At 38.8% G+C, this 27,082-nt stretch overlaps 2 protein-coding genes across 22 annotated transcripts in view; one reads left to right on the top strand and one right to left on the bottom strand.

The window, feature by feature from the left end:
* CRYZL1 (crystallin zeta like 1) overlaps positions 1–18,793 on the bottom strand; it is a 53,029-nt gene extending 34,236 nt beyond the window's left edge. For all 5 annotated transcript variants that reach the window (XM_072616865.1, XM_072616868.1, XM_072616866.1 and 2 more), the window contains exons 1-3: positions 18,393–18,793; positions 5,802–5,873; positions 4,012–4,089 (exon numbers count right to left, since the gene is read on the bottom strand). In XM_072616865.1, coding sequence (XP_072472966.1) covers positions 4,012–4,089; positions 5,802–5,867 — 144 coding nt within the window. In that variant the 5' untranslated portion in view covers positions 5,868–5,873; positions 18,393–18,793. The remainder of the gene's footprint in view (positions 1–4,011; positions 4,090–5,801; positions 5,874–18,392) is intronic.
* ITSN1 (intersectin 1) overlaps positions 18,732–27,082 on the top strand; it is a 279,156-nt gene continuing 270,805 nt past the window's right edge. For 4 of the 17 annotated variants that reach the window (XM_072616851.1, XM_072616849.1, XM_072616843.1 and 1 more), the window contains exon 1: positions 18,732–18,862. The gene's annotated coding sequence lies outside the window, so the exon portion shown is untranslated. Of the gene's footprint in view, positions 18,863–18,883; positions 19,562–27,082 lie in introns of those variants that run through there. The other 13 variants (XR_011968537.1, XM_072616847.1, XM_072616838.1 and 10 more) reach the window with 9 other exon arrangements.

Raw genomic sequence — 27,082 nt, 5'->3', positions numbered from 1 at the left:
TGGCAAAAGTGGAGGTGGGATAATGTTTAAAATAAGAATATTTACTCATGGGACCCTAGGAGGAAAACATGGTGAAGAGCTTTGCAGTGATGGTCAACAGAGAAAAAGAGGTGATACTATTAGAAGGTTATAAAAGAGACTAGCTATACAGCAGGAGGAATTAGATAAGGAGTTTGAAAAACAGTACAAACTTGGCAATGAAGCATGACACTGTAGTACCATGAGACTTTAAACTATCTGGAAATCTGTTGGCACTCTCTTGGTCTGCCAAAAGCAGAGCAGTTAATAATTTGAGATTTTATTATTTCAAAAGGTGGGGGAAGTGACAAAGGGAACTGCTGTTTCAGACCTGTTTGTTTGAACCAATAAAAAGGAATTGAATGCTGAAAAACAAATCCCAAGAACTACCCTCCTAGAATTCATGATATGAGAAGTAGTTTTACAGGTGGGGAACTTAATAAAAGAATTAATAAAAGGATTTATTCTGTGAAACTTGGACTCTGTCAAACGGCTGCACCCAAGGGCCTAGAAAGTCACATATGACCTCAAGGTCACACGTTCCCTATCCCTGAGTTTGGTGATAGAACACTGGAAAAGGAGTCAGAAAGACCTGAGTTCAAAGCCTGTCTCAGACAATCCTAGCTCTGTGACTCTAGGCAAGTGACTTTCAGGCTCAGTTTCCTTATCTGCAAAATGGGGATAATAATAGCATATAGCTTACATGAGACACTATCTATCTATCTGTCTGTCTGTCTGTCTGTCTATCTATCTATCTAGTGACTTGCAAACTGAGTAGGATCCAACAGACTAATATTTCTTGGAAAAGTTGCCTTAAGGAGGATAGAGAGCTCTCAGTGATCAAATTCTAAAAACACAAGCAGACATGCTTCTAGTGAGAAGGATAAGTGGGAGCTGCTTAGAGAGGCAACTGTAGATTCACAGGAAATTCAATGCCAATTTGGAATTTTTAATATATGTACAGAATATACAAATAACAGTGAAACAACCCAAATATATAACATGATTCTACAAAGACTATGTCAGTAATTGATAAAACCTTGGAGGACTGGGTCAAGGCTAGTGATAAATACAAAAAATAATAAAGAAAGAGATCAATCACCACTAGGGGTAAATGGGATAATAGATCAGATAATGAGGATAAGCTATTAAAATTTTATTTTCTTTCTTTTTCTCTTTCAAAAGGAAGAATAGCAAAAATGACCAGCAGTGGAGTGGCCAACTCAAGGTATATGAGGTGGAGACGGTCAGGGAACCTACGTGCTCTCTCTGAGTTCAAGAGACTCTTGAACAGGGTGAAGTTAACTACATCCTAGCACTGCAGTCAGTATTATAACGGAGGAAGGTCTCTGGTAGAGCAGCCCAGATAATCTGTGCTTGGTCCAGTTTTGTTCAGCATTTTTACCAATGACTTAAATGGAGTCATAGACTCTTTTTTACCCCACCCTGCCTCTTCTGCTGGTGTCACCTCCAAATCCAACCACCAAAGCCCAAAACTGTGCCCCTGAAGTGATAGATAAGCTCTTCATTCTCTGGGACCACACAGCTACATTCCCCTCTCACCCCTTCATCTTTCTTCTTCTTCTTAGAATTCTAAGCAAATCAACACTACCACTGCCTCTAGAAAGAGCTTGTCAATGGACTGCCCTATTATTACCATCTCAGGTGACTTCCCACACTAAAGCACCCTTCCCTGATGTGGCTCCCCTGTCCCACAAGTGTGGTTTCCATTTATGAAAATGTAAGCTCCTTAAGGACAGGGACTGTTTAAATTTTGTATTTTTATCCCTACATCTTAGCACAGTGTTTGGGATACAGTAAGTCATTAATAAATGCTTTTTAAATTCATTCATAGATGGCACATTGTCCAATTTGCACATGAAAGGAAGCTTGATGATCTGCAAACATTTAGAAGATAGAGCTAGAATACAAGTAAGTTCTCAACAGACTAAAAAGCTAAACTGAACCAGCCTGTCCAATTTAATACGAATAAGTGTCATGCTGCTGCCCCACTAAAACAGAGAAATGATGGAGCACCCTCATTGTTAATGTTTTTTCCTTCAAGTTAACTTACGTATGCATATGTTGTATGCTCTAACTAAAATGTAAGCTTGTTGACTGTAAGGACTATTTTATTATTATTATTGTTATTCCCAATTTTGTGGATGAAGAAACAGGCTGAGAGAAGTTAAGTGACTTGCCCAGGGTCACATGGCTAACAAGTGGCTAGGGTTTTAGGTTCCAAAAATCCAGAGCACTATATGAGTATGAGGGAAGGGACACAGGGAAACAAGTTCCTATAAAAAACATCTGGGGGTTTTAGTGAATTGAAAACTCAATATGAATGAAAAAAATAGGGCAAAGTAGCCAGAAAAGCTAAAGCAGCTGAGGTTGAAGCAGGAAAGGCATGAAGTCCAGTCAAAGTCCATGGAGAGGCCAGCCCACACGGAGAACACGGTTAAGTCTTGGGCACCACGTTAGGAAATACATGGACAAATTAGAAGGTGATTAGAAGAGAAAAATAAGCCTGTGGAGCCGAGGCCTGGTTAAAGGAAACTTGAAGGGTTCAGATTAGCAGACAGAAGACTTGCTGGAAAATGAGACTGTCCTCTGGTATTGGGGGGCCGTCAAGTGGAAGAATAAGGGGATATGTTGGGCTTGGTTGGCCAGGGAGGGCAGGAGTAGGAAAAGTGCCTAGAAGCTGGGAGGCATTCATGTAAAGGCTCACCAGTCCCTGGAGCCTGTTGGAGATGTTCTACAAAGGGTTCTTATCAAGGAATAAGTTGGACCAGATGATTTTGGTGTTCCTTCTTGCTCTCAGATTCTTTGAATGAAGATGTCATCAAACAAATATTTTGGGGGACACAAAATGAAATTTGAGCAGCGTTTCCTAAGTATTTCCAGGTCCATGAATCACTGAGAATTGTACAGATTGCATATGTATACGTACACACACACACACACACACACACACACACACACACACACACACAAAATGGGGATGAAGAGTTCAGGGATGGAGGAAGGATGCATTATGTGTCACCTAAGCTAATTTCTTAAGAAATATGCCTTTATTAGAGGTACTTAGTAAATGTGTACTGTCAGTCTTACACTTACCAGTTGCAAAGACAACAATGCTGATTAAGATAAAACACCTCAATTGAACAAATACATATTTAGCCATGAGAATAAAAGTGCATACCAATGACCTATTGGCGAGCATGCCAGTTCTTTTTCCTTACTGAGCACAATAGCCAGATATTACTTTAAGGCAGGGGATTGCAAGATTTTGGACTGTGGGCCAAGATCAGAAATCGTTTCTATTGGTAATACTGAAGGCATCTGTTAGCTATTAAAAACATGGGATTTTTAGCAGTAATTAGAAAAATCAGTTTTAAAAGTTTAATCAACTTTATCCACAGGCAAGCAGCCAGATTTGTGAGCCAAGTGCTAATTGTTCATCAGTTCTGATCAAATGATCATAATACTGGTGTTTAACATATGGCATCATTTTCAAGATCTCTTGGAACGCATTAAGTCAGGGCACACCTCAATTCTGACTCTAGGTTGATATCACCGATACAAATCAATTGACGGTGGCTATCAGCTTTCTGAAAGAGCATATACTTTCACAAAGTGATGTGCATCCAAACATTGTTAGGAAGTCTGGCCACACAGTCTGAAGCTTCAGATTGTTAGGGCCTACCTGCCTAGTAGAACATGTGTGTTAACAAATGACGCAAAAATATTCTTGCTAAAAACAACAGGTGAGTTGCATCTGTCCTTCAGTCTGAAGCTTCAGATTGTTAGGGCCTACCTGCCTAGTAGAACATGTGTGTTAACAAATGACGCAAAAATATTCTTGCTAAAAACAACAGGTGAGTTGCATCTGTCCTTTCGATTACATTTTCAGTGTCAGGACTAAAAGGGGTTAATAAATTAAACATGAAGATTTTATTTAAATTTTAGCTAAAAGAAAGGAATACCACATACCTTTGTATTTATCCAGCTCAGAGCACAAGCTTTCACTTGAAGTTTCACATAGTTATCCTTTAAATCAGGAAGATTTTCCTATGCAAAGTTTATACAGAATAGAATGAGAAGTGTTATACACAAGCCTTTCCTAAAGTTAGAAAAGTAAAGTCATTCATTAGTATGATCAAAAAATGAATAGTAATTATGTTTGTTGATAAAACTAATCTATATAAAATTTGAGACAATAATGTAGGCTCAAGAGACAGAAATAGAATTTTACCTCACAAACTGAGGAGGGAGAAGTTTTAAAAAGAATATTCTGGTACTGAATCAGTATCATAGGCAATAAAATAATGGTCACAAATTTTAACAACTGAATAATTTTTGTAAAAAATAAGAACCTAAAAATATGAATCTAAATTATGGAGAGTAAGGTCATATTTTGCCAAAAAGGGTTTAAAGTTATCTTCCATCTCTTTAATGCAAAAATAGTCTTTTAAGATGCTCTTAACTTTAAAGTAAAGTGATTTTTAAAGTAACTTATTTAATGTCTTTTCCCTACCTGATATTTTTCTTGCACTTTTTAGAATGCCCAATCAACTGAGATATAACAAGTTAAACTTTAAGGGTGTTCCATCATGTATACTTCTTTATATTTCAGGCTGAATATAATTTAGACACTGACAAAAACATTTCTAGTTTTTTTAGTTATTGAATATCTTCCTCATTTAATAATTTTCATTAATTTTAAAAATTAGTTCAATTTTTTTCTTGAACTGTTTACACATGCAAGTTAACCAAAACAAATATATTTTTTATTATTCTAACATGAGTCAAAAGCTTAATTTTAAAAACCTTAAATCTGAAGAGTCATGTGTGCTTAGGATGTCATTTAGATTGATGAATGTCACAAATTATTATACGAATATTATGTGAAATACAGGATGAATGAGATTGTCAAAGGCTTAGAGGTGTATTATTGAAAACAAGAATACACATTTTCTGTCACCATATACATATATAAACACATAGTAGTATTTTTTGAAAAATATGAACATAACCTAGAGTCTTACAAATGCACTATCTACTTTATCGCAGAATTTTGCACAAGGTGGAATCTATCTTGCCAGTTGGTCAAAAAAAAAAGTAAAACAGTTTAAAACTTCAAAACTGTACTTTGTTTATTGGATATACTTGAAAAACCTTATCTTAACATCCATAATGTGGTTTCAACATATGGTCCATTTGAATAACGGGCAGTAGTGTTGTAAAAAATGAAGGCTTCACATACATTTGGTATGATCTACATATTTAAAAGGTACTTCAAATGGGTAATATTTTAAATATTAAAGTAAAATAATGTGAGGAAGTCATTTTAGATAAGTCATTTAATCTACTCCATGAGGAAATAGACTGTGAGGAGAACACACTCCTTCAGTTATTACGGAAGACTCACTCTACACTAACACCACAGTAGTCAGTTACGGTAGGCTCAGTAGTGGACTGCCGGATAGAGGAAATTTCTTAAAAACCAAAGGTCACTGAAACATTCTAAAAAATGCACAGGAAAGGAGAGAAGGACGTTCAGCAGGAAGCACAAAGAAGCACGGCGACTTTGAAATAATGCTGCATTTATTGTATGCTTTTAAAAAAATCAAGCTATGTGCAATATTCACAGTTTTATATGTAAATCTTTTGTCGTACTCTATATGGAAATGACAGTGTTTTAAATCTGTTAAATTCATAATAAAAAAACCAAAATTTTAAAAAGGAAAACCTTCCCATTTTCTATATAGGATTTTTCTTACCCTTTCTTGAAATACAAATGAAATTTCTTCTCCTGGTGAACTCTGCTGAAAATACAAGCCTTTCATAGTGACCTGAAAGAAAAATTAGGTAGAAACAATATATTTGACTTTAAAAATATTTCCAAAATCATAATTATTTAAAGCTATAAATCATAAATTTCAATAAAGCATTTGATTAGCAAAGCCTTTTTATCAACAGACTGTGTCACACGAGTGTCACATTATTCATGGGGAGACCAGGTGATAAAATATTTGTAGATGAATATAATACATTAACACTGTGAGAAAAACCCAGACCAATTTCTATTGTTAGTAGGATTGTTCATGCTCAAGTAAACCCTGAGTTCTTTAATGAAGGAATCAATGAGTATTACTATTATAAGAAAACATAACTATGGTTAAAAAAAATTCTACCTTCTATTTTAAGAGCTTTGGACTTTTAATAGTGAACTCTGAGACTGTTAGGCCCCCATCATTAAATTCATTCGCTCTGATCAGGGACTAGATATCCAATTCATCTATGTAGAATGCAAAGTTGTATTTTTTGAGATAAATATGGAAATGAATTTTTAAAAATTATGTTACTCTGAGGTTTAACCTCATAACCAGCAAATTGGCGATGATAAAAGATGAAAACAGTCAATGATGGAGGGGCATTATAATGCGTGAACTGGTCTAACCATTCTGGAAAGCAATTTGGAATTATGTTCAGAGTAACAAAAGGTCCATATTCTTTAAACCAGAGATCCTACTAACAGCTGAGGAGGTCAAAGACAGAAAGATTCTATAAATATGGATACTCATGGGTGCACTTTCTGTGGTAGCAAAGAACTGGAAACAAAGTAGACACCTATCCTTCAGAGCATAGCTAAATAAACTGTGATGCATGAATATAATGAATATTATTTTAGGAAGCAATAAACAAAAAAAAGTCAGAGAAGTACGGGAGGACATGAATTGATGTGGAATAAAGTATAACCAACACAGGCAATATACATGCATACTACAACACAAGTGGAAAGAATAAAAATTGAACACTACATAATTATAAAGACCAAGCTTGGCCTTGGAAAAGAACTGAAAAAATAAACAAATCCATTTCCTTCCCCTTATTGCAGAAGGAAGGAAACATGAGGAAAGGCTTCATGTGGTAAGTGGTTCTTAAGTCAGGTACCGAAGGAAGCTTGGGAGTCTAAGAAATGGTGGTGACAAAAAAGGTGACCCAAGATTCTGGCTATGGGGGCACTAGTGCAAAGGCACAGAAATGCAGCTGACGTGACTGTATGTGAGGGATGGTGGAAAGGCTAGTGTGACTGCACCAGAAAGAACAGGAAAGGCTAAAATGGAGCCGGGTTATGAAAGGTTTTAGATGCCAAAAGAGAAGTTTCCATTTTATTCAGGAGGCAGTAAGGGAGGTCACTGGAGTTTACTGAGAAGGGAAATTAATACAGATAGACCTGAGTTTAAAGAAAACAATTTTGGCAGCTGTATATAGGAAAAGAGGCATCAGGCAGGGCAACCAATTAGAAGGCTGCTAAAATAGTCATATAATCATAGATTTAGAGCTATTAAGAGATCTAAAAGGCTCATTTTACAGGTGAGGAAATTGAGGTCCAAACTCACAGAAATTGCATATGAAAGCCAGATGTAGGACCTGGAATATCAGGGCAGTTTTCCTTGATAATTTCTTGAAAGATGATGTCTAGGTTCTTTTTTTGATCACGGCTTTCAGGTAGTCTCATAATTTTAAAACTGTCTCTCCTGGTTCTATTTTCAAGGTCAGTTGTTTTTCCAATGAGATCTTTCACATTGTCTGCTATTTTTTCATTCCTTTGGTTTTGTTTTATAATTTCTTGATTTTTCATAAAGTCATTAGCTTCCATCTGCTCCACTCTAATCTTTAAGGAATTGTTTTCTTCAGTTTTCTTCCTTTTCCATTTGGCCAATTCTGCTTTTTCAGGCATTCTTCTCTTCATTGGCTTTTTGGATCTCTTTGCAATTTGGGTTAGTCTAGTTTTTAAAGTGCTATTTTTTTCATCATATTTTTTTGGGGGTCTCCTTTGGCAAGTAGTTGACTCATTTTTCATGATTTTCTTGCATCACTCTCATTTCTCTTCCCAATTCTTCCTCTGCTTCTCTTACTTGATTTTCAAGATCCTTTCTGAGCTCTTCCATGGCCTGAGACCAATTCATATTTTTCTTGGAGGCTTTGCATGCTGGAGGTTTGATTTTGTTGTCTTCTGTTTGCATGCTTTGGTCTTCCTTGTCACCAAAGTAAGATTCTATAGTCTGATTCTTTTTCCAGTTTTTGCTCATTTCCCCAGCCCTTTACTTGACTTTTGAGCTCTTTGTCAAGGTAGTTCTCTGCTTCCAGCGGGGTTGGGAGACATAATGTCAGCTGCTTGATTCTTCCACAGTTTGTGGGCTGAGAGTTCCAAAAAAAGCGACTGCAGCTGCTGTAGTTTCCTCCACTCCCTTCCCTCTCAGGTAGTGCTCTTTGTCGTCACACCACAAGCGTCCCCAGCAACACTGTCACCACAAATGGGATCCCTCTGGAGGCTACAAAGTTCTGCTCTCTCCACCAGGGACTCTCCTCTTCTGTTTTTGACCATAGCCAGCAGGGCTCTGCCCCTCTGCAAACACACTCACAGGGCATGTGCCTATTCTTCCTTACCCATTGCCACTGCCTGGGATCATGTATGGTCAGTATGCTTGTGTACTACATCCAGTGCCATAAGAGAATCCTGCAATCTTCCCCTGATCAGCTGCCTGACCCACCCATTGTCTGTGGGGCAAAAATTCCTGAAGTTGAGGCTGTTGCCTACACAACTGGTCACAGGACTTGTTTATCAATTAGGATGTTACCTTTCAATTGGGCCAGATAAAAACCTTGGCAAATCAGGACCTTCCTAACATCCTCCCACATTGTCTTAGGCTAGACAACTGCTTTACTCTGAATTTTAAATTATTTCTGCAGCTCAAAGTTCATTCTTAGTTGTTATTTTAAATTATTTGTGGGGGAATTTGGGGGAGCCAGATAATTTCCTGCCTTATTCAGCCATCTTCCAATAAAACAGCTTTTAACACACACAGAAGAAAACAAAATTTCCAGAAGCAGATACAAATAGAACAACAATTACTAGCTTGCTAAATTCTCTATGTCACGGAGTCAACAAGAGCCTACTATGTGCTAGGCACATATGCTGTGTTTGCATATTCATCTGATTCGGTGTTCTCATGAATTTGGAAGTGCTCACCAACAATGTCAGTTTCAAACAATAAAGGCCTGCTTGTCCTATATGGTTCTTTGGGTAGCACCTCCCCTAAGTTTGCTAAAGAAGATCCACCCAATATGTATTTTCTTAAAGAAAAAAAACAAAAAAAAACTTAAGAGAAGTTCACAGTTTTTTATACAATTCTTTTCCTGGTTCTCCTTCCTTCATATACTGGAATGTTTGTGTGTGTTGAGGACTAAGTTCACAACAGAAAAAAAGACAAGAGATAAATTCTATCTCCTTCATTTGACAGATAAGGATAGGAAGTCCTAAAAATGTTAAGTAACTGGCCCAAAGCCACACATCGAATTAATGGAGTCAAGATTAGATCTTAAGTTTCCTGATTCACATACCAGTGATATTTCTACCTTACCACAAATGTTCATGAAAGTGGAATGTGAAAAGATTAAAATTAAAATACACCACCCCACACTACTGAAAACATGAAATAGAACTTTAAAAAACCCTTGCCTGACATGTTATGATACAAAATAACAAGTTAAATCAAACTTCCTTTTCTTTCCCTCTAACTACACCAAAAATAAATGTGTCATGAAAAGGAGACATTTGATGTAGTCAAGAATGAACCTCATTCTTTAGGAATAATAATCTCCTAGTGTGTCTTTAAAATCTAATTATTCTATAGACATAGTATATAGCATAATGTTTACAGAGCATAGTTCATGTCCTCTATTACAAGTAAATATCATGGCTAAAGGAAAGAGCATATGTAATTTGAAGATAACCTATCACATATTAATTTTTTTTTTATGCTTTATATGATATCAAGTCAACAAGAGTTACTAGGCACTGTACTGGGTGCTGGCATCGAGGATACAAATACAATGAATTCAAACAACTTTCCCTCACCATTAAGCACTGGCATTCCTGTGTTCTTTTCTCATGCTCGGTACTTCTATTCGCTACATTTTCCTTTGGTGATGTCATCTTCTCTCAGCTCTCTAGCTGGTGGGTTTGTCATTTCATCAGCATGTATACTTCTTCCATAGGTACAATTCAATTCAACAACTGGCAAGCAACTGGCATGTACAAGGTACTGCCAGGTGCTGGGGGTAAAAAGGTGAATGTAAGCTAGCCCTGCTCTATGGGAGCTGATATTTTACTGGGAGATGTACCATATACATACAAACATACATACATATATATACATACATATATATACATGAAATAATCCCAAGGAAGAAGAACACTAACAATGGGGGTGGATAGGAGAAAAAGATGAAGACTTTATGGAGGGAGAGGAACCTGAGGAGACTGGATCAAAGGAAGAGAGGACAAGTGGAAATCCAGGAATACTCTGAGTTGTGGAATAAGATAAAGAGATTCAGAGTGAATGGTTTCAAATTTCTCAGCAAATTAGGAAGTGAGATAATCCAGGGGGGAAAACATAAGGAAATGGTATTCAGAGCTTGAAGAGACATGAAAGTTTTGGAACTCTTTCAGGAAGCATTATAGAATTAATCAAGGAAGAATTATTATACAAGATGAATTTGTAGCAAACCTATTTAATATGGTTAGGTATCTCCGCCCCTCCCCCCCCCCCCAGGTTCCAGTTTGGTTCAGCAGCACTGGAATAGCAATGTGGAAGGCATGGATAGTAGATAAATCCGGGGTTCAGAACTGATAGAGTATAAACTGTAATAGAAAAAAGGACAGAGATTCGAGATGGAGAACAGCTCAAGGTTAGACTAGTTAACTACAGACTCAAGACAGAAAAGGTAATAAAAGACAGGATAGGGACCCCAGAGCAGGAGAACATGAGGGATGGAGAACTGGAAATTTTGGGAATAAAGACTAGATATGGCAGCAAAAGTATTTGTGGCAGCACTTTTTGTGGCAGCAAAGAACTGGAAATACAGTAAGTGCCCAGTAACTGCTGAATAGAAATTCTGTATTTCTGAACAGAAATGACAAACATGAAGAATTCAGGGAAATTTAGGAAGGTTTATATAAACTAATGATGAAACAGGGAGAACCAGGAAAAGAATTTACACACCTTCAATAATGAAAAGAAAAATAAAATTGAAATATTTCAGAACTCTGATCAATGCAGTGATCAACTATGATGCAAAAAACTTACATAAAGCATTTCTACCTTCCTCTAGGCACAAGAAGGCATAGGTGGCCAGGCATGGCCCATGTATTGTTCTCTTCTGATTAACTGTATTTTGTTATAGTCCAGAATGGGGAGGGTGAGGGCAACTGCAAAGTTATATCGATACCTTTTTTTTAAGCACATCAATGAAATTTCTTTAAAAAAAAAAGAATAAGTTTAGGAGGCATGAGGGAAGGGGAAAGATACAGAATTATTGTGATCATTTTGTGAACATAGAGGGAACTTCAGAGTTCAAGATCATGGAAGTTCAAGATGTACACGTACATTTTGGGTGGATGAAGATGAAGGTCATGATGAAGAACTTGATTGAACTAGAAGCTGTGGATGTTAAAGTATATACCAAAGTGTCCAAATATAATGATGGGGGTTTATAGTAGAGAAAAACTAAGAGAAGGTACTGGACACCGAGAAGAAATGGAAGCTAGTAGGTTACAGCAACAAGTACCTATACTGAGTACTATGAATAGAGCGACCCTCAAAGGAGGAAAGGTTGCAGAAAGAAGAGATGGAATTCTAGAAGTGACAGTGAGGAGAACCTAGAACCAGGCTCATCACATTACCCTCTTATAAAACCCCTTGAGACTGACTTTTATTATTCATCCATTACTAACTTACCATATGGTTTCTGCTGATTATTTCCCTATCAATGTATTATTAATAAATTACCAACCATACAGGAGAAAACTATCCTCAATCCCTATCTCCCATTCTCTAATCCCAGTCCTCCTTAACCTTACTCCATTTCATGTTCTATTGCCACTCTGCCCACCCCTTCCACTGTGCCCTCTGAATTTTCCTTCCATAATGAACAGATTTCCCTTTACAGTAGACTTCTTTCTCATCTCCTTCCACCTACTTAGACTAGGCTCCCCCACCTTCCCCTATGACACTCCCTAGATAGCCTCTCTGGTTCAATCTGTCCTTTTCTCACACTGTCCAACAAACTGGTCCTGGTGTGGAAGTCAGAATATTCTTTGCTTTCCATTGCCACTTCTAGACTGTCCCTTTACTTTTATCTCTTCCTTTAAAGACCACTCAAAATTTTCCACTCAATCCAAATCATGGTGGCTGTTGTACATTGTTGCCCCATCCCAAATCATTCTCCCCCTATATTTAACAAGTTCAGTGAATTCTGCATCTTTTCCCTCAAACTCTGCCCTCTTCCAAACTTCCTATTTCTGTCAAAGGCACCCCCAGTCTTCCAAACTACCAGTTTGGTAACCGGGTAAGATGCTCTACTCTTCACTCTCTATCCCACAAATGCATTAAATTGTCGAATTTTGCTGTTTCTACCCCCTCCCCCACATCATCTCTCACATCTGAACCTTTCTCTCTACCCACATTACTAATACCTTAGTTCAGATCCTTATCAGCTCTTGCCTGGATTATTTCAAAAGCCTCCTAATAGTCTCTTTACTTCCAATCTTTCACCACTTTAGTTCATCCTACATATTCCTGCCAAAGTGATTTTCTGTAAACACAAATCTGACCATGTTACTCTCTTGATCAATCAACTCCAGTGGCTTTCTATTGTCTCTCCGATAAAATGCTCCTCCACTTAGTTCTTAAAGTCCTTCACAATTTGGCTTGAACCTATCATTCTAGCTTTATTAAACATTACTCCCCTTCCCATTTTCTATAATCCAGCCAAACTGGACTCTTCTCTTTTCCTCACACAAAACTTCACTCACATCTCTGTGACATCCCATGATCTATTCATCACACTTGAAATACAACCTCATAGAATCCTTGTCTTTCTTCAGGATGCAACTCAAGTATCATCTTGTACATGAAGCCTTTCCTGCTTCCCCAATTACTGCTGCCTTCCTTCCCAAACTCCCTCTTAAATATTCTACATTTATTCTGTATGAATATATACTTATATACTTGTCTTCTTCATGAAAATGTAAATACCTGGCAAGCAGGGATTGTTCCAATCTTTTTATTTGTATGCCCAGGACCAGAACAGTAGCTGTCATGAAGTAGGAGTTAAAGAAATGCTGATTGCTGGATTGATTGGGGTATAAGTTGGCTGCTATTGCACAGATGTGTTGGGGAACAAGAGAAGTCTCTTGTAGAAGAAAGAAGAAACATTAATGAGATACTTTTCAGAAAGGAGGTACAGGAAAGGGATTTTGTACATCAAAATCCATTCATATCTTCTCATTTCTTGCAATTCCTGTATTTTTTGGGGGGTAAATCTTCCATGGAGGATCTGTTCCATGTTTTGGAGGGCTTCCTTTGCTACTTTTAATATTTTACGGGTATCAGCGGAGCACTCAGGATGTCCAACTGTTGACTTTTTCTTAAGGCTGATCTGCTTCTTTTTTTTCAGAGGGAGTGTGTGTGTGTGTGTGTGTATGAATATGTATGTATGTATGTATGTGTATGTATATACTCTACACACACACACATTTTATGATGTTTTATATTACCTGGCTAGGGCAAATCATCACTGGTAATATTCTACTGCCTACTTACAAATACCCTTTGTATTACCATTGAATTTTGTTTCATCTGCAAATGTTGTCATTTGGAGATAATGGTGTTCTGTGATTTATAGCCACACACATCATTTAGACACTAATGGTGTTAAAAGGATGTTTTTGCGGGAGCAAGCAGCTCAAGATCTTTGAAAAAGTATTACACAGTTTCTTAAATCCAGCCTAATTCCTTTCTCTGACTCAATTCTGGCACTAAAGAAAACCAAGATATGAAGCCTATCTGGCCTAGATCAAGGACACACAAGGTCTGACACAATTTTAGGAGTATTGAGAGCTGAAAGAATGGAAGGTACCAAACTCTTGGGGCAAAACTTCAGGCCTTACTATTATTATCCTCAAAAAGGCAACCAAGAAAATGTCAATACTACTGCCCATACTTCCCCATAGGGGCTCTACACAAATTTTTCTACAGAAAGTATGAGGAAACAGGCATGCATTTGCTATAGCATACCACAGCTTTTTTCACACAACTGCATAAAAGAATAGGACTAAGAGTGTGTCGTCTATTAAAAAGCATTTGATTCATTAGAGCAAAAACATTACTTTTAAGGTTCTCCATTCAACCAATTACTGTCTAAATCACACAAGCTTCTTCGAAGTGTGTAATAACTTTGTATAGCAACTACCTGATTATTAACATAAAGGCATGTGTATAAAATAGGGAGGCAGCTTTTTTTTTGAGACATATGCTTTCTAAAAGTCTTTGCCACTCTCATGAAGGACATCCCACAAAGTCCAAATGCAAGAGGGATTCTACGTAGACAGTGAAGTTTAACAGGTGTTCCTGTTTGTGAAGGGCATTGTAGTAATTGGTAGGAATTTAGTATTTATGACATTATACATTTCATTTAGGAGATCTATAAGTGTTCAAGAGTTTGACTTAATTATTCATATTGAGAGACTAAGTGTACAAAAAATGCTTATTATTCAGACTACAATAATGGACCACCTGTTAAACTGGTTCATTAGTGCATATATTTTGGGCAAACAATGCAGAAGGACAATGAATTGGGTCCAGAACTGAATTGGAGGTGCTAGTTGGACTGCCTTTGAAGAACTGTTCAGGGCTTTTAATATTTCAGAGAACAGCATCTTTTTAATACCACTAATTTTCTGTTGATGCTATACAGCAGCGTTGAGTCATGGGATACTAAAGTCTCTGAAGAATTAAAATTTGGGGTTACCCAAAGGAAATGTACAGGCACAAGGGGAGTACGAGTAAACTTTACATGCCAATGAAGGCCATTCTTAAGAAATGGCATGAAGGAGATCATCCAAAAGGTGTCTAACTGGAAAAAGAGATGGGTCCATATAATGAAGGATATTAACTGACCAGCTCCAGTGCTGTACTGGTATTCATGAAGTATCAAGAGAAAGAGAAGAAAGTCCCCAGAATGCTTGGTTCTTTTCTAAGGAGAATTTATGGACGGTCACAGACAAGAGTAGCATAGGCTGAGAGGTTACAGATGGGCTGCAATTTGTACTGTTAGAATACCTGTTTCAATGAAATCATAGATTCATCAGCGTTATCAAAGCAAAGCTAATAAACCTTTTCAATCTCCCAGAAGCATCTAACATGGATGTGGTTCAAGACTTCTGATTTTAATTCTTAGCTTACTGTAAGAGGAAATAATTTAATTCTCTTGTTTGGGTTGCAAAAATGAGTTATAAGAATGACAAAATATTTACAAAGGAATGAAAAACTTTCAGTAGGTAAAAATGGTCAAATAAATATTTTTATAATTAATGAAAACTGAAAATAATTCACATGCCACATGCTCATACTCTGACTTGTTTGTATTTAAATTATTTCTTTCCCAAGAAAATTCTTTTTCTTTGGATAAAAATGTTCACTGAACAGATGGAATTTTTGAGTCTAATAACATCTTTGAAATCCATATGTACAGTTCAAAGGGGGAAAGAAGGTGTTTGCTATCACACAATTATTGAATTACAGATTCACTACTAAACTGGTAATTCAGCATTACCAAGTAAAATCTGAGATTTATATAAACCCAGTGTAGTAGGCACTATTATTATACCAATTTTATATTTGGGGAAACAGGTTCATGGAAGTTAAGTGACTTGCCTAAGGTAATATAGTGAGTAAGCTGAGGCAGAATTTGCACTCTAGACTTTCTAATTTGCAGCCAAGTATTAGTTTAAGAATTTTTATATACTTTTTTTGCTATTCAAAGCAATAAACACCTAGTAAAAATAAATCTAGTCTATTTCTGATTATGAGTGGAACAGTTTTATCAGTTTCTCAAGTATATTTTCCTACATAGTATCTGACTCCAGAAGAAAGTGGCAAAATTATATAAATGATTGTACTTTAAACTAGAGGCAGTCCAGTTTTTTACAAAGAACACTGCTGACCAGGTTTATGCCACAGTTTCCATTTTTAGCATAATACTTTGTCCATACCTCTAGCTCTCATTTTGTAAGCTAAAGATCAGAAATACTTGTCTATAGCAGAAATTGGGTGATGAATACATATATGTAAGGAGAAATTAAGCATAACTGTAAATGAGGTAAAGGAAATCTCAGGATGAAAATCTTGTGCGCCAGACTGTTTAGGCTTATATAGTGAGTAGTCTTATTGCATAATATACGGGTCTTCAAAAACTGATTTCTGAGCTGCTAAATGACTGGAAAATATATTGTTAAAAGAACTGTAGGAAAATGGTATGCTTATTTCACTGTTGGTAGAGCTGTAAAGGCGTTCAACTATTCTTGAAAATAATTTAGAATTATGCTAGAAAAGTTACCTAATTGTGAATACCCCTTGACTCAGATTGGTACTCCAGGGGTAGTGATGGAAACTAAAGGCCCCATGCATAAAACCTTTTCTCAAAGTATTATTTTTCTAATAAAATACTGGAAACAATGTATACGTTAAACAATCAAGTAAAACCTAACAAATATGGCATAAAAAATAGGGATGATAAGGAATAGTGCACTACTAAGAGGTAAGGAAAGAAAAATACAAAAACAATTCAGACAAACACCAGCAGAGGGGCATGAAGTGGCACAAAACAAAAACACTAGAGACAAAAGAACCACATATCCAACAAAGTCAACACTGACGGGCAACAAACCTCTCTGGTCAAGGAAAATTCTAAAGTCAGTGGTTAGTGCCTCTGTACACACACTAAGTACGATGATTTGGACATAAAGGGTGATACCATAAGCAAATTAAGAGAGCAAGGAATAGTTTATCTATCAGATCTACAGAGAAGGGAAGAATTTATGACCAAACAAGATAGAAAACATTATGAAATGCAAAATGGATAATTTTGATTACATTAGATGAAAAAGTTTTTGCACAAAGTCAAAGCAATCGAGATTAGAAGGAAAGCAGAAAGCTGGGAAACAATGTTTCTGACAAAAGTCTCATTTCTAAAATATACAGAGAATTGATACATAGTAACTGTGATTGGATGAGGATTGTCACTTAAATTCTTAATGCTCCCAGCAGCAAGGCAACCAGGTGATGCAGTGGATAAGGGTGCTAGGCTTGGAGGGAGAAAGATCTGAATTCAAATCCAGCCTCATATTCGATGATAATATGCACAGTGCCTGGCATAGCGTAATCACCTAATATAAATAGTTGTTTCCTTACTCCCCCAACCAACTTTCAAGACTGAGGAAGAAGACTGACGTCTCTATCAGTTGGGAAAGTTTTCACAAAGAGAATTCTGTACACAAAGATCACAAGTGAGGACTGGAACCCCCCCACCCCCAGTATTAGACCATTATAATACACTCTACAACAAGGCTATATAGGGGTCCTGTGACTTTTGGTTAATGATGACTGCAAAAAAAAAAAAGCTCTCAAACGTCACACAACCTAAGTCAAGGAGGCAATAAAAAAGAATCACCCATTGCGGGAACATTTACAGCTCGATCCCTTTGTCTAAGAAACTGAGACTCAAAGAGATAAGGGGACCTATTTAAGATGCCATACTAACAACATACTGCCAATTGACCACAGAGGGTGAAAAAAAGTTAATTCAATTTTATTCGAATCACAAGCAAACAAAAGTTGAAGGGAAAACCCCCCCACATTATTAAGTACTTACTATATGCCAGGCACGGGGCCAAATGCTTTACAAATATCTGATTGATTCGATTCTCACAACCACCCAGGGAGGAAGGTGCTATGGCGATTCCCATTTTAGAGCTGAGAAACCGGAGGCGAAGGCGTTTGCCCCGGGTGGTCCCAAGGCCAGAAAACGTGGGAGGTAGAATTGGAATTCAGGTCCTCCCGAGGCCAGGGACAACACGATCCACCGCGCCCCCTAGCGGACAAGGTCCAAACCGAAAATACACCAGGCTTTCTTCCGCGGAAAAGGGGAAACCAAACAAGATGGGGCCTCCTAACTCCCCCGGCTCTGTTTCCTCGTCCGTAAGGGGTGTGCATGTGTGCATGCACTAAATGGTCTCCCAGATCTTTTCTAGTTCGAAATCGAGAAAAAATCTGCCGTAAACGCCAATTCGTCACTCGCGTCCGCTCTGTCGGGGCCCAAACACTGGACTAGGGCCGTGGCGGTCAACGGCTTCGGGCCGCCGTCCTCCCTCCCCAAAAGTCTCCACGCCGCGTCACGAGCCCGGTAACCTACTTCCTCCTCATGCCAGAAAGGAGGACTGTAAGGTGGCTGAAGATACATACCTGAGTAGAATTGGGAACCCACACTCCCCACGTCCTCTTCAGTCCCGGGTCATTCCGTTTTAAAGCCCGCCCCTAAACCCAACACTTTGCCCCCATTGGCCCTATACCCTCTGTCTATCAGCTACAGCTTGTAGCGTGGGAAGGAAAGCGCTACGGTAACTAAAAGAGACTACGTCTCCCAGCATGCTTCACCAGGAGCCACGGCAAGCGAGGGAAGGACTTTGCTCACGAAAGCATGTTGGGCATTGTGGTCTCATGATTCAGGCGACCATTTCATGCAAATTGAGTGAGTCGTCAAGGAGACGCCCTTCTTAATCCCCCGCCCCTCCCTTGAGCCCCAGGCCCTTCTTGCCTTTGGGCGATGGCGGTTTTTCTGTCCCTTCCAGCTAAATATATTTAATAGCTACCGTGACGGAGCATAGAGAGAGACTCAGTCTGGCACCACGTAGCATGTGACAGCATCACATAAGGTGAAAAGGCCGAGATTGTGCAATGATTACACCGAAAAGCCCAACCCATGCCAGCCCGCCCAGTTCCTAACATCAACCCTCCCTCCCTTCTGGCCGCGGAGCCCACCCCCCCAACTTCCAAATCCGAGCTCCTATTGGTCCATTTGGATGTCATTATTTCCCTCCTCCTTTCCCGGGGTAGGCGGGGCGTGCAAAAGTCCGCCCCTCTCACTCCCCGCCTCTCCCTGCCCGGCCCACCGTCCGAGTCCTCCTTCCCGGGAGGTAGGAGGGGCCATAGTCTCGGGATTGAGAGGTTGCTTCCCTTCCCCCCACATCTGTGGGCGGGGAGCAAGGTAGAGAGAGTGCAAGCGGGACTGGGGGGTAGAGTGGGGGTTTAGAGAAAGAGACCGAGGCGGAGGAGGGGAGAGCGCGCGAGACTGAAGGGAAGGGTGAAAGATAGATGATGGATTGATAGATAGATAGATGATAGATAGATAGATAGATAGATAGATAGATAGATAGATAGATAGATAGATAGATAGATAGATAGATAGAGTTGGGTGCTCCAGAGTACGGCGGCTCGGAAGGGAGAATCCCGAGAGAGCTCCCGGACTGGAGGGGATGGTGTGCGGTGCGGCGGCGGCGTCTTCATCCCTCCCCGGGGCGTGTGCCCGGCACTGATTTCTCCCTGGGACCGCGCAGATCCCGCCCGGAGATGAGGTGGGGGAAAGGCGAGCTGGCGGTGGGCTGAGGCCGTGGGGGGAGGGGGCAGGAGCAGAGAAAGGACGGGATCGCGGAGCTGTGGAGGCGGCGGGTGTGTGCGTGCGTGTGTGTGCGTGTGTGTCTGGGGGGGGGGGGGGCCTGTGTGTGTGTGTGTGTGTGTGTGTGTGTGTGTGTGCGCGCGTGTGTGTGTGGGGAGAGAGATCTCCCTGGGAGGTGACGGGGCCGGGTCGGGGAGCCACGGCCGCCCGGGTGGAGACTTGGGCAGCGACCCCCCTGGCCGCCTTTGGCCCCCAGCGCCTCTGCCCATCCCCGGAGCCCGGGCTCCCCCGCGCCCTGCCCTTCTCTCTCTCTCGTCGTCCTTCGTCGCCGCCGAGGCGGGCAGGGCCGGAGTGAGGGGTGGGCTCCGCGCGTTCGGGGCCCCAGAGGAGCCCCTGGAAGGAAGAGACCTTGGCGGTGATTTGCAGTTAGGAGTCCCTGGCGGGCGAGGGTGATTTGTTGGGTGATTTTGGTGTCTTAAGGATCGGGCTTCAGGTTGATCGGGCCTCAACACCTGGCTGGGAAAAGAGCAACCCTCTTCTCTTATCTTCCCTCTTCTCCACCCCGCCCCCTGCGTGTTGCGGGGCTGGGGGCGCTGGATCCTTCCCGGACGAGCCTTCCCCTTCCCCCCACCCCTCCACTAGTCATGGTGGGGTTTGATAATCCAAGCCATAACCTTCCCAGTTTTCTTGGCAAAGCTACTCACTGCTCACTGGCATAGGTTTTTCAGTCTTTTCTCCCTGGCTCATCCTTATCTGGGTTTCGCAAAAACCAGTGTCACTGAAGGACACGGATCCTGTTTTAATATCCATTCTCTTGCTGTGATCTCCCTCTCTGGAACCACCAGAGAGGCGTGTATGGGTTTGGTTTCTCATCTCTGTTGCTTTTCCTTTCCCAGTTTCCCTCCTTTCCCTCTGCACACAGTTTTATGTTGTGAACAGAAAGAATAATTTTCGTGTCTCCTGGCTTGATAAGGTCATCACCAATAGTGCGTGTTTGTATTTGTGTTCTCTTGATTTTCCTGTCTGTTGCTCCTTTTTTCACTTTCCACATGCATAGTTTTATGATTCCAACTGAAGGAGCAATTGCCGTGTCTCTTACCTAGAGAAGGACATGGCCAATTAAACAAGAAAATGTAGTTGGAACCCTCAGGAAAAGGAAGCCAATGTGGGATCATCTTCCTGTGCCTTTAGTTCTGTTTGCCTTTGAATTAGGAGACAACTTTATAGATTATATTTCCTGTGAGTACTTTTGTCCTGATTCAGCTGTTCTTTTTTTAGTGAAAATAAATTTTTGCTTTTTAGGAAACAAATTAGTTACGATAGCTATTGTATTCAGTCCGTTGGAACTGTGGCAGATTTTTTTTCCCAAGGACATTTTGGTATGTTGTTAAAATAGGAAAACTTTTGGTATCTACTATTTAATGGTGGCATCAATCAGTTTCTTTTTTGCCAAAGGAAAGAAATTGTAATGTAACGTGCAGAATTTCTAAACTTGTGGTTTTGTCTAATTGTCCTTCCACCTTTTTTAAGTAGAATTTTTTTGGATGTTCTTTTTGCCTTGTACATTTCATGGTTGGGAACAGGCTTCTTGTGTCCATCATGCAATTCTTCATTGCCCTTTGAATTACTTGCAACTTTGACTTTTTAGATGTTGTGGTGTTTTGAGATTTGAAACAAACCATTTAGCCTTATGAGAGAGTGTGTTAAAAATGATGCATTTTTGTCCTGGGGAGTATTTTGGGTTTCTTGTAAAGACTATACAGTTACTCAAGTGCCATCCATTCATTTCTGGTCTCAACTCATTGTCTTATCAATCATTCCTACTCCAGATATACATTAAGATGAATGAATCCCACTGTACTCTGTTTTTGTCAGACTTCATCTGGAATATTGTGTCCAGTTCTGGGCACCATGGGTTAAGAAGGGCATTGTAAGCTGCAAAGTGAGCAAAAGAGGGCAATCAGGATGGTGAAGGAACTCTTCAGTTTATGACAAATGAGAATCAGTTGAAAGAACTGGACCAGTTTTCCCTGGAGAAAAGAAGACTCAGGAAGGCATGTGTTCAAGTATTTGAGGGGTAGTCATGTGTTCTATTTGTCCCCAGAGGAAAGAACTAGGAGCTGTGTGGGTAGAGGTTGGAAAGAGGCAGATTTCAGCTTGAGATTGTGAAAATTTTTCAACAATTAGAGCTGTCCAGAAATGGAATGAGCTGCCTTGAGAGGTAGTAATTTCCCTCTCCTTGAAGGTCTTTAATCAAAGGCTTAAAAGCTGACCACTTGTTGAGTAGTGGGGATTCTTTTAGACCATATGGCCATTGAAGGTTCTTCAAATCCTTTTATTCTGTAATTCTGAACTTGGTGATCTTATTAGGTCACATAACTCAGCAGTCCTCTCTGTGACTCTCAGATATATGTTTCTAGTCACTCTCCTCAGTTCCAGGCACACATCATGAAATGACTTTTGGGTGTTTTAAAGTGGATGTTTCATAGTTAGCTCAAAATCAACATGTCCAAATCAAACTTCTTAATTTTCTACCTGTAAACCTTCTAAACTTTATCTCTTCAGGGCCCTGCTGTCCTTCTATTTTCTATTTAGCTTTGTGACTGCAACCCTTCACTTATATATCTTGCTAGATCTTGTCTATTCTGTCTCCACAACATCTCTTCCATCTGTTCTCTTTTCTCAATTTAGACAAATGTCACCCTAGTTCAGGTCTTCATTACCTCTCATGTGGATTATTGCAATAGTCTCTTACTTGGTTCCTTCTATTATCTTTTAATCCATCCTCCACACAGCTGTGAAATTGATTATTCTTAAAGCATAGGTCTGATCATTTCACTTCCATACTCAATAAATAAACTCGGGGCAGCTAGGTGGTGCAGTGGATAGAGCACCAATGCAGGAGTTAGGAGGACCTGAGTTCAAATCTCGCCTCAGACACAGGACACTCACTAGCTGTGTGACCCTGGGCAAGTCACTTAACCCTAACTGCTTCATCCAGGGTCATCTCCAGTTATCCTGATGAATATTTAGTCTTTTCTTTATGATGCTCCTTTCTATCCTCATGGATTCAGATGGCTCTGGAGGAGAAGTGAGGCTGGTGACCTGCACATCCCTCCCTCATGCAAAACAAAGTCAAGTGCAAGTCATGTCATTATTTCTCTGATGGCATGGTCTTCTTTGGCAACCAAGGACAAACACACACACACACCACAAATAAACTCCACTAGCTCCCTCTTGGGCAGCTAGATGGCGCAGTGGATATAGTGCCAGCCCTGGACATAAAAAGACGTGTTCAGATTTGACCTCACACACTTATTAACTGTGTGATCCTGAATAAGTCATTTAACTCTGCCTCAATTTCCTCATCTGTAAGCTGAGCTGAGGAATGAAATGCCAAACTGTTCCAGTATCTTTGCCAAGCCAACCCCAAATGGGGTCATGGAGAGTCAGATGCAACTGAACGACAACATTAGCCACAAGCTCTCTGTTACATTTTGGGTCAAGTATAAGCTCCTCTGTTTGGCATTTAAAGCCCTTTGTAACATAGCCCCATCCTATCTTTGCAGCCTTCTTACACTGTACTCTCCTTTATGTACACTATGTAGTCCAAACAAATTGACTTTCTTACACATGACACTATCACTTATACATGACATGCACTGGTTCTTCCTCACCTCTCCCTCCCAGAATCCCTCACTTCCTTCAGAGGTCTTCTTAGGTGCCTCTTTTACATGAAGACTTTCCTTTTTACTCCTCGCCCAAATTATTTTGTGTCTACCTATGTGTGGTCTCCCCTAGCTAGATTATAAGCTACTGGAAAGCAGGGATTGTTTAACTTTTGGCATTTGCATGCCTCTTTCCTAGCATAATGCCTGGTACATAGTAGGTACTATGATTGATGGAGGATATCTATATCACATTGTTTTAAACCTCCATTGATTTCAATGAGAGGGTTGTTGAACAGTAATCTCTATAGTTATATTGTCAAGAAAGCTTGTATGATCTTAATGTATACATGAGATTCCTTGTTGGAAGAGAGCCTTTCAAGTTTCATTTTGGTCTACCAAATTATATGCTTTTTTGTTTCCATCTAATAGTAAACACAGTAGGATCTTTTATTCTGTGCGACTTGTGTGGAGAGAACTGAATGATTGTAAAGATATGATCTGCTGTAGAAACTTTGTGAAAGTCCATTTCCCCTCATTTTCATCAAGGTGTTTATAAAATTTTTATAACAATGAAACTTTAGGTACATAAAAAAATTTATATTTATACGTATAATACATATTTATATTATAAAAATTTTATAAGCACCTTAAAGTTTCATTGTTATAAAAATATATATTGTCATAAAAATATATATTATATGTATATAATATATATATTATAAACATGAGGAAATAAGCATAAAGGTTGATAGGTTCAGATGTTCTCTTGATTGCTTTTTTCAGGCAATATTATTTATTTTCTGTAATCACCACTTCTCTCCTTATTATCTTCTCTTTGATGAAATATCTTATGAAACAACCGATCAACATAGCTAGAAAATCTCCAGGCCCATTGGGCAGATCCCCTATGGAGAAACTCTAGAAGAAGATAGAAAAATAAATCTTGGAATCAAGTGGTTTGAATGGCTTGTGATCTGTGTACTAACTAGAGACTAACCAGATTGGTTACTGATCACTGATCCTTTGAAGTTAAAGTAGATGATGGGGAGGGTGATGATGATAATACAAAGTCTAAGAATTATAATCAGGGCTCTTGTTTCTTATTCCTAGATAACTTTTGTTTCATGTCACCATCATTTCTGATTACTTTCTTTCCGCTTTCCTACCTCTCAAACCTACCTTTGTAGCAAAACTAAAAAAGAGAAAAAAATCAGGTCAGCAAAACCATGTCTGACCATGTATGTCAGCCATGTCTGACAGTGTACATAATATTCTATACTAAGAGTTACCAGCCTCAGCAAAATTTCTCTTCATTATGAACTTTTAAAGGATAGAAAAAAAGAGGATTGCATATGAATCAATCACCTAACATTACATTCTAAAGGTGTTTAACACAATAGTAACAAAACTGTCCTATTCATTTGTCCCCACTTCTGAACTTCCTTTTGCTCCTTTCTGTTTATTTTTCAAATGTTTAGTTGATAGTCTTCTTTTTTGCCTTGGATCACTACCCAGCTACTTTCCCCAATAATTCCTCCCACTCCCAAATAGTTCTTTCTTGTCACAAATTAGAAGCAGTAAAACAAATTGACACAGTAGTTATGTCTGAATATGTATGTCTCATTCAGGACCTTCTTCATCATTTCTCTGCCAAAATGTGAGAAACAAGTTTTATTGTAAATATTTTGAAGACATAATTTTGTCATTGCCTAAATGATGGCCATTGGTTGGTTTCCATTTCTTTGCTATAATCACAAAAGGTGCTACTATAAGCATTTTTGTTTACATGGTTCCTTTCCCTGTGTCTTTGAACTCTTTGGAGTGTGTACCTAGTAGTGATATTGTTGGCTGAAAGGATATGCATAGTTTAGTGACTTTTGGTGTTTAATTCCAAACTGCTTTCCAGAATGTTTAGACCAGTTTGCAGGTCTATTATTAGTCCTTTAGTATGCCAATCTTTCCACAGTCCCTCCAAAATTTTTCATTTTTATCATCTTTGCCAATTTGAAGTGTGAATTGGAACCTCAGTACTGTTTTAATTTGATCTCAACTCATCCAGGATTGCTTGTTTATCATAGTTTTATGATCTTCAGTTTTGCTTTATTTATATCCTTTCAATTTCTATTTTTCTGATTCTGTTTGCTTCTCTCTGTATCGCCATGCTTTTCTGAATTCTTTCTATTTGTTTTTTCTTGCCATAGCCATTGCATTCATGCATCCACAGTTTGTTTGGCCATTGCCCAATTAGGGAGCAACTACTCAGTTTCTCATTTTTTGTTAACATTAAAAAGGACTTCAGTGAATATTTTGGCATAGATGGTACATCTCTATTCTTTTTTGCATAATTACAAATTGCATTTGTAATTACTTGTAACATAATTACAGATTTTTTCATAATTACAAATTGTTTTCCAGAATAGTTGGACAAGGTCATAGCTCTGCTGACAAATTAGTATGCTTGTCTTTCGCAGCCCCTCTTCCATTGACTATTTCCATCTTTGCCAGTTTTGGGGGTGTGAGGTTAAAAGCTCAGTTATTTGAATTTGCATTTTTATTGTTAGTGATTTGGGTTTATAAAATTGTTAATAGTTTGCTGTTCTTTTGAGAACTATTTGTTCCATCTTTTGTTTATCTGTTGGAGATTAGCTCTTGGTCTTATATTTTTGTGCTATTTCTCTCTTTACCTTGAATGTGACATACTTATCAGAGTAATACAATGCAAAGATTGGCTTCCCAGTCAATAGATTATGTTCTTATACTATCTGCGTTGATTTTGCTTTTTAATTTTATATAATTAAAATAATCTTTTGTGATCCTTTTTTTTCTTTATGAAATATATCTAACAGATGGGGGTGGTGAGTATATGTTCTTATCTTGAGAAGGTGAATTTCTTAGTATCATTGAAAATCGGAGGAAACTAAGGCATAAAGATGTCTTTACTTATTTAAATGATGCAGCTGGTAATAGGAGAACCTAGAGCTGTGACCTAGGTCTCTTGGATTTGAAAGCTGCTGCTCTTAATCTTGAAGTGTGAAAAAGCTGTTTTGTTAGAATATCTTTTGCTTCTAGATCAATTTACTACTAAAGCTCAAATTATTATTTTTTCTGACATGCTTATCACTGTGAAAGAAAAAAGAGTTAAAATGGTTCTCCTCTGTTTTCTGCTTCTTTTTATTTTGCTTAATAGACTATGGTGTGTGTGTGTATGTGGGACAGGTTTATGAATAATAACCTTTTTTGGATTACATTAAGAGGTTATTTTTCATTACCAATGAAAGGAAATAGGAAGTCTAAGGTGAGCAAACTTTAAGGTCTTTGACTAAAATAAACTAAAATAACTTTGACTAAAAACCACTGAATTTTTGTGAATAATTTCATAAAAAGTAGTGACATTGAAATTCCTATAACTTCTGCCATGTTACCCCAAAGCCCCACTTTTTGTGGATGGCTCTACCAAAGGATATCTCTAATTTGATAAATACTTGTGGCAACATGTATTCATTATTTTAAATTACTTTTTATTTTTTGTGAGGTAATAAGGGTTAAGTATTAAGCCCAGGGTCACACAGTTAGTAACTGTCAAGTGTCTTTCTGACTGGAGGGCTAGAACTCTATTCATTGCGCCACCCAGCATCCCCTAATTTTTTTTTATTGATCTTTATGAGAATTGTGGAGGTGGTACCTTCAAAAACACTTATTCTGACTAGATGAGAGAGGAAATTAGCAAGTGTTTAGACTACTCAAGGTTTGTGAATTGGTCAATCAATCAGAAAACTTTTATTTATCACTTAATATGTGTCTGGCACTGG

The sequence above is a fragment of the Notamacropus eugenii genome, chromosome 5 (assembly GCF_028372415.1).
Source record: "Notamacropus eugenii isolate mMacEug1 chromosome 5, mMacEug1.pri_v2, whole genome shotgun sequence".
Lineage (NCBI taxonomy): Eukaryota > Metazoa > Chordata > Mammalia > Diprotodontia > Macropodidae > Notamacropus > Notamacropus eugenii.
The sequence above is the reverse complement of the archived record's forward strand: the minus strand, read 5'-3'. Positions and strand labels throughout refer to the sequence as shown.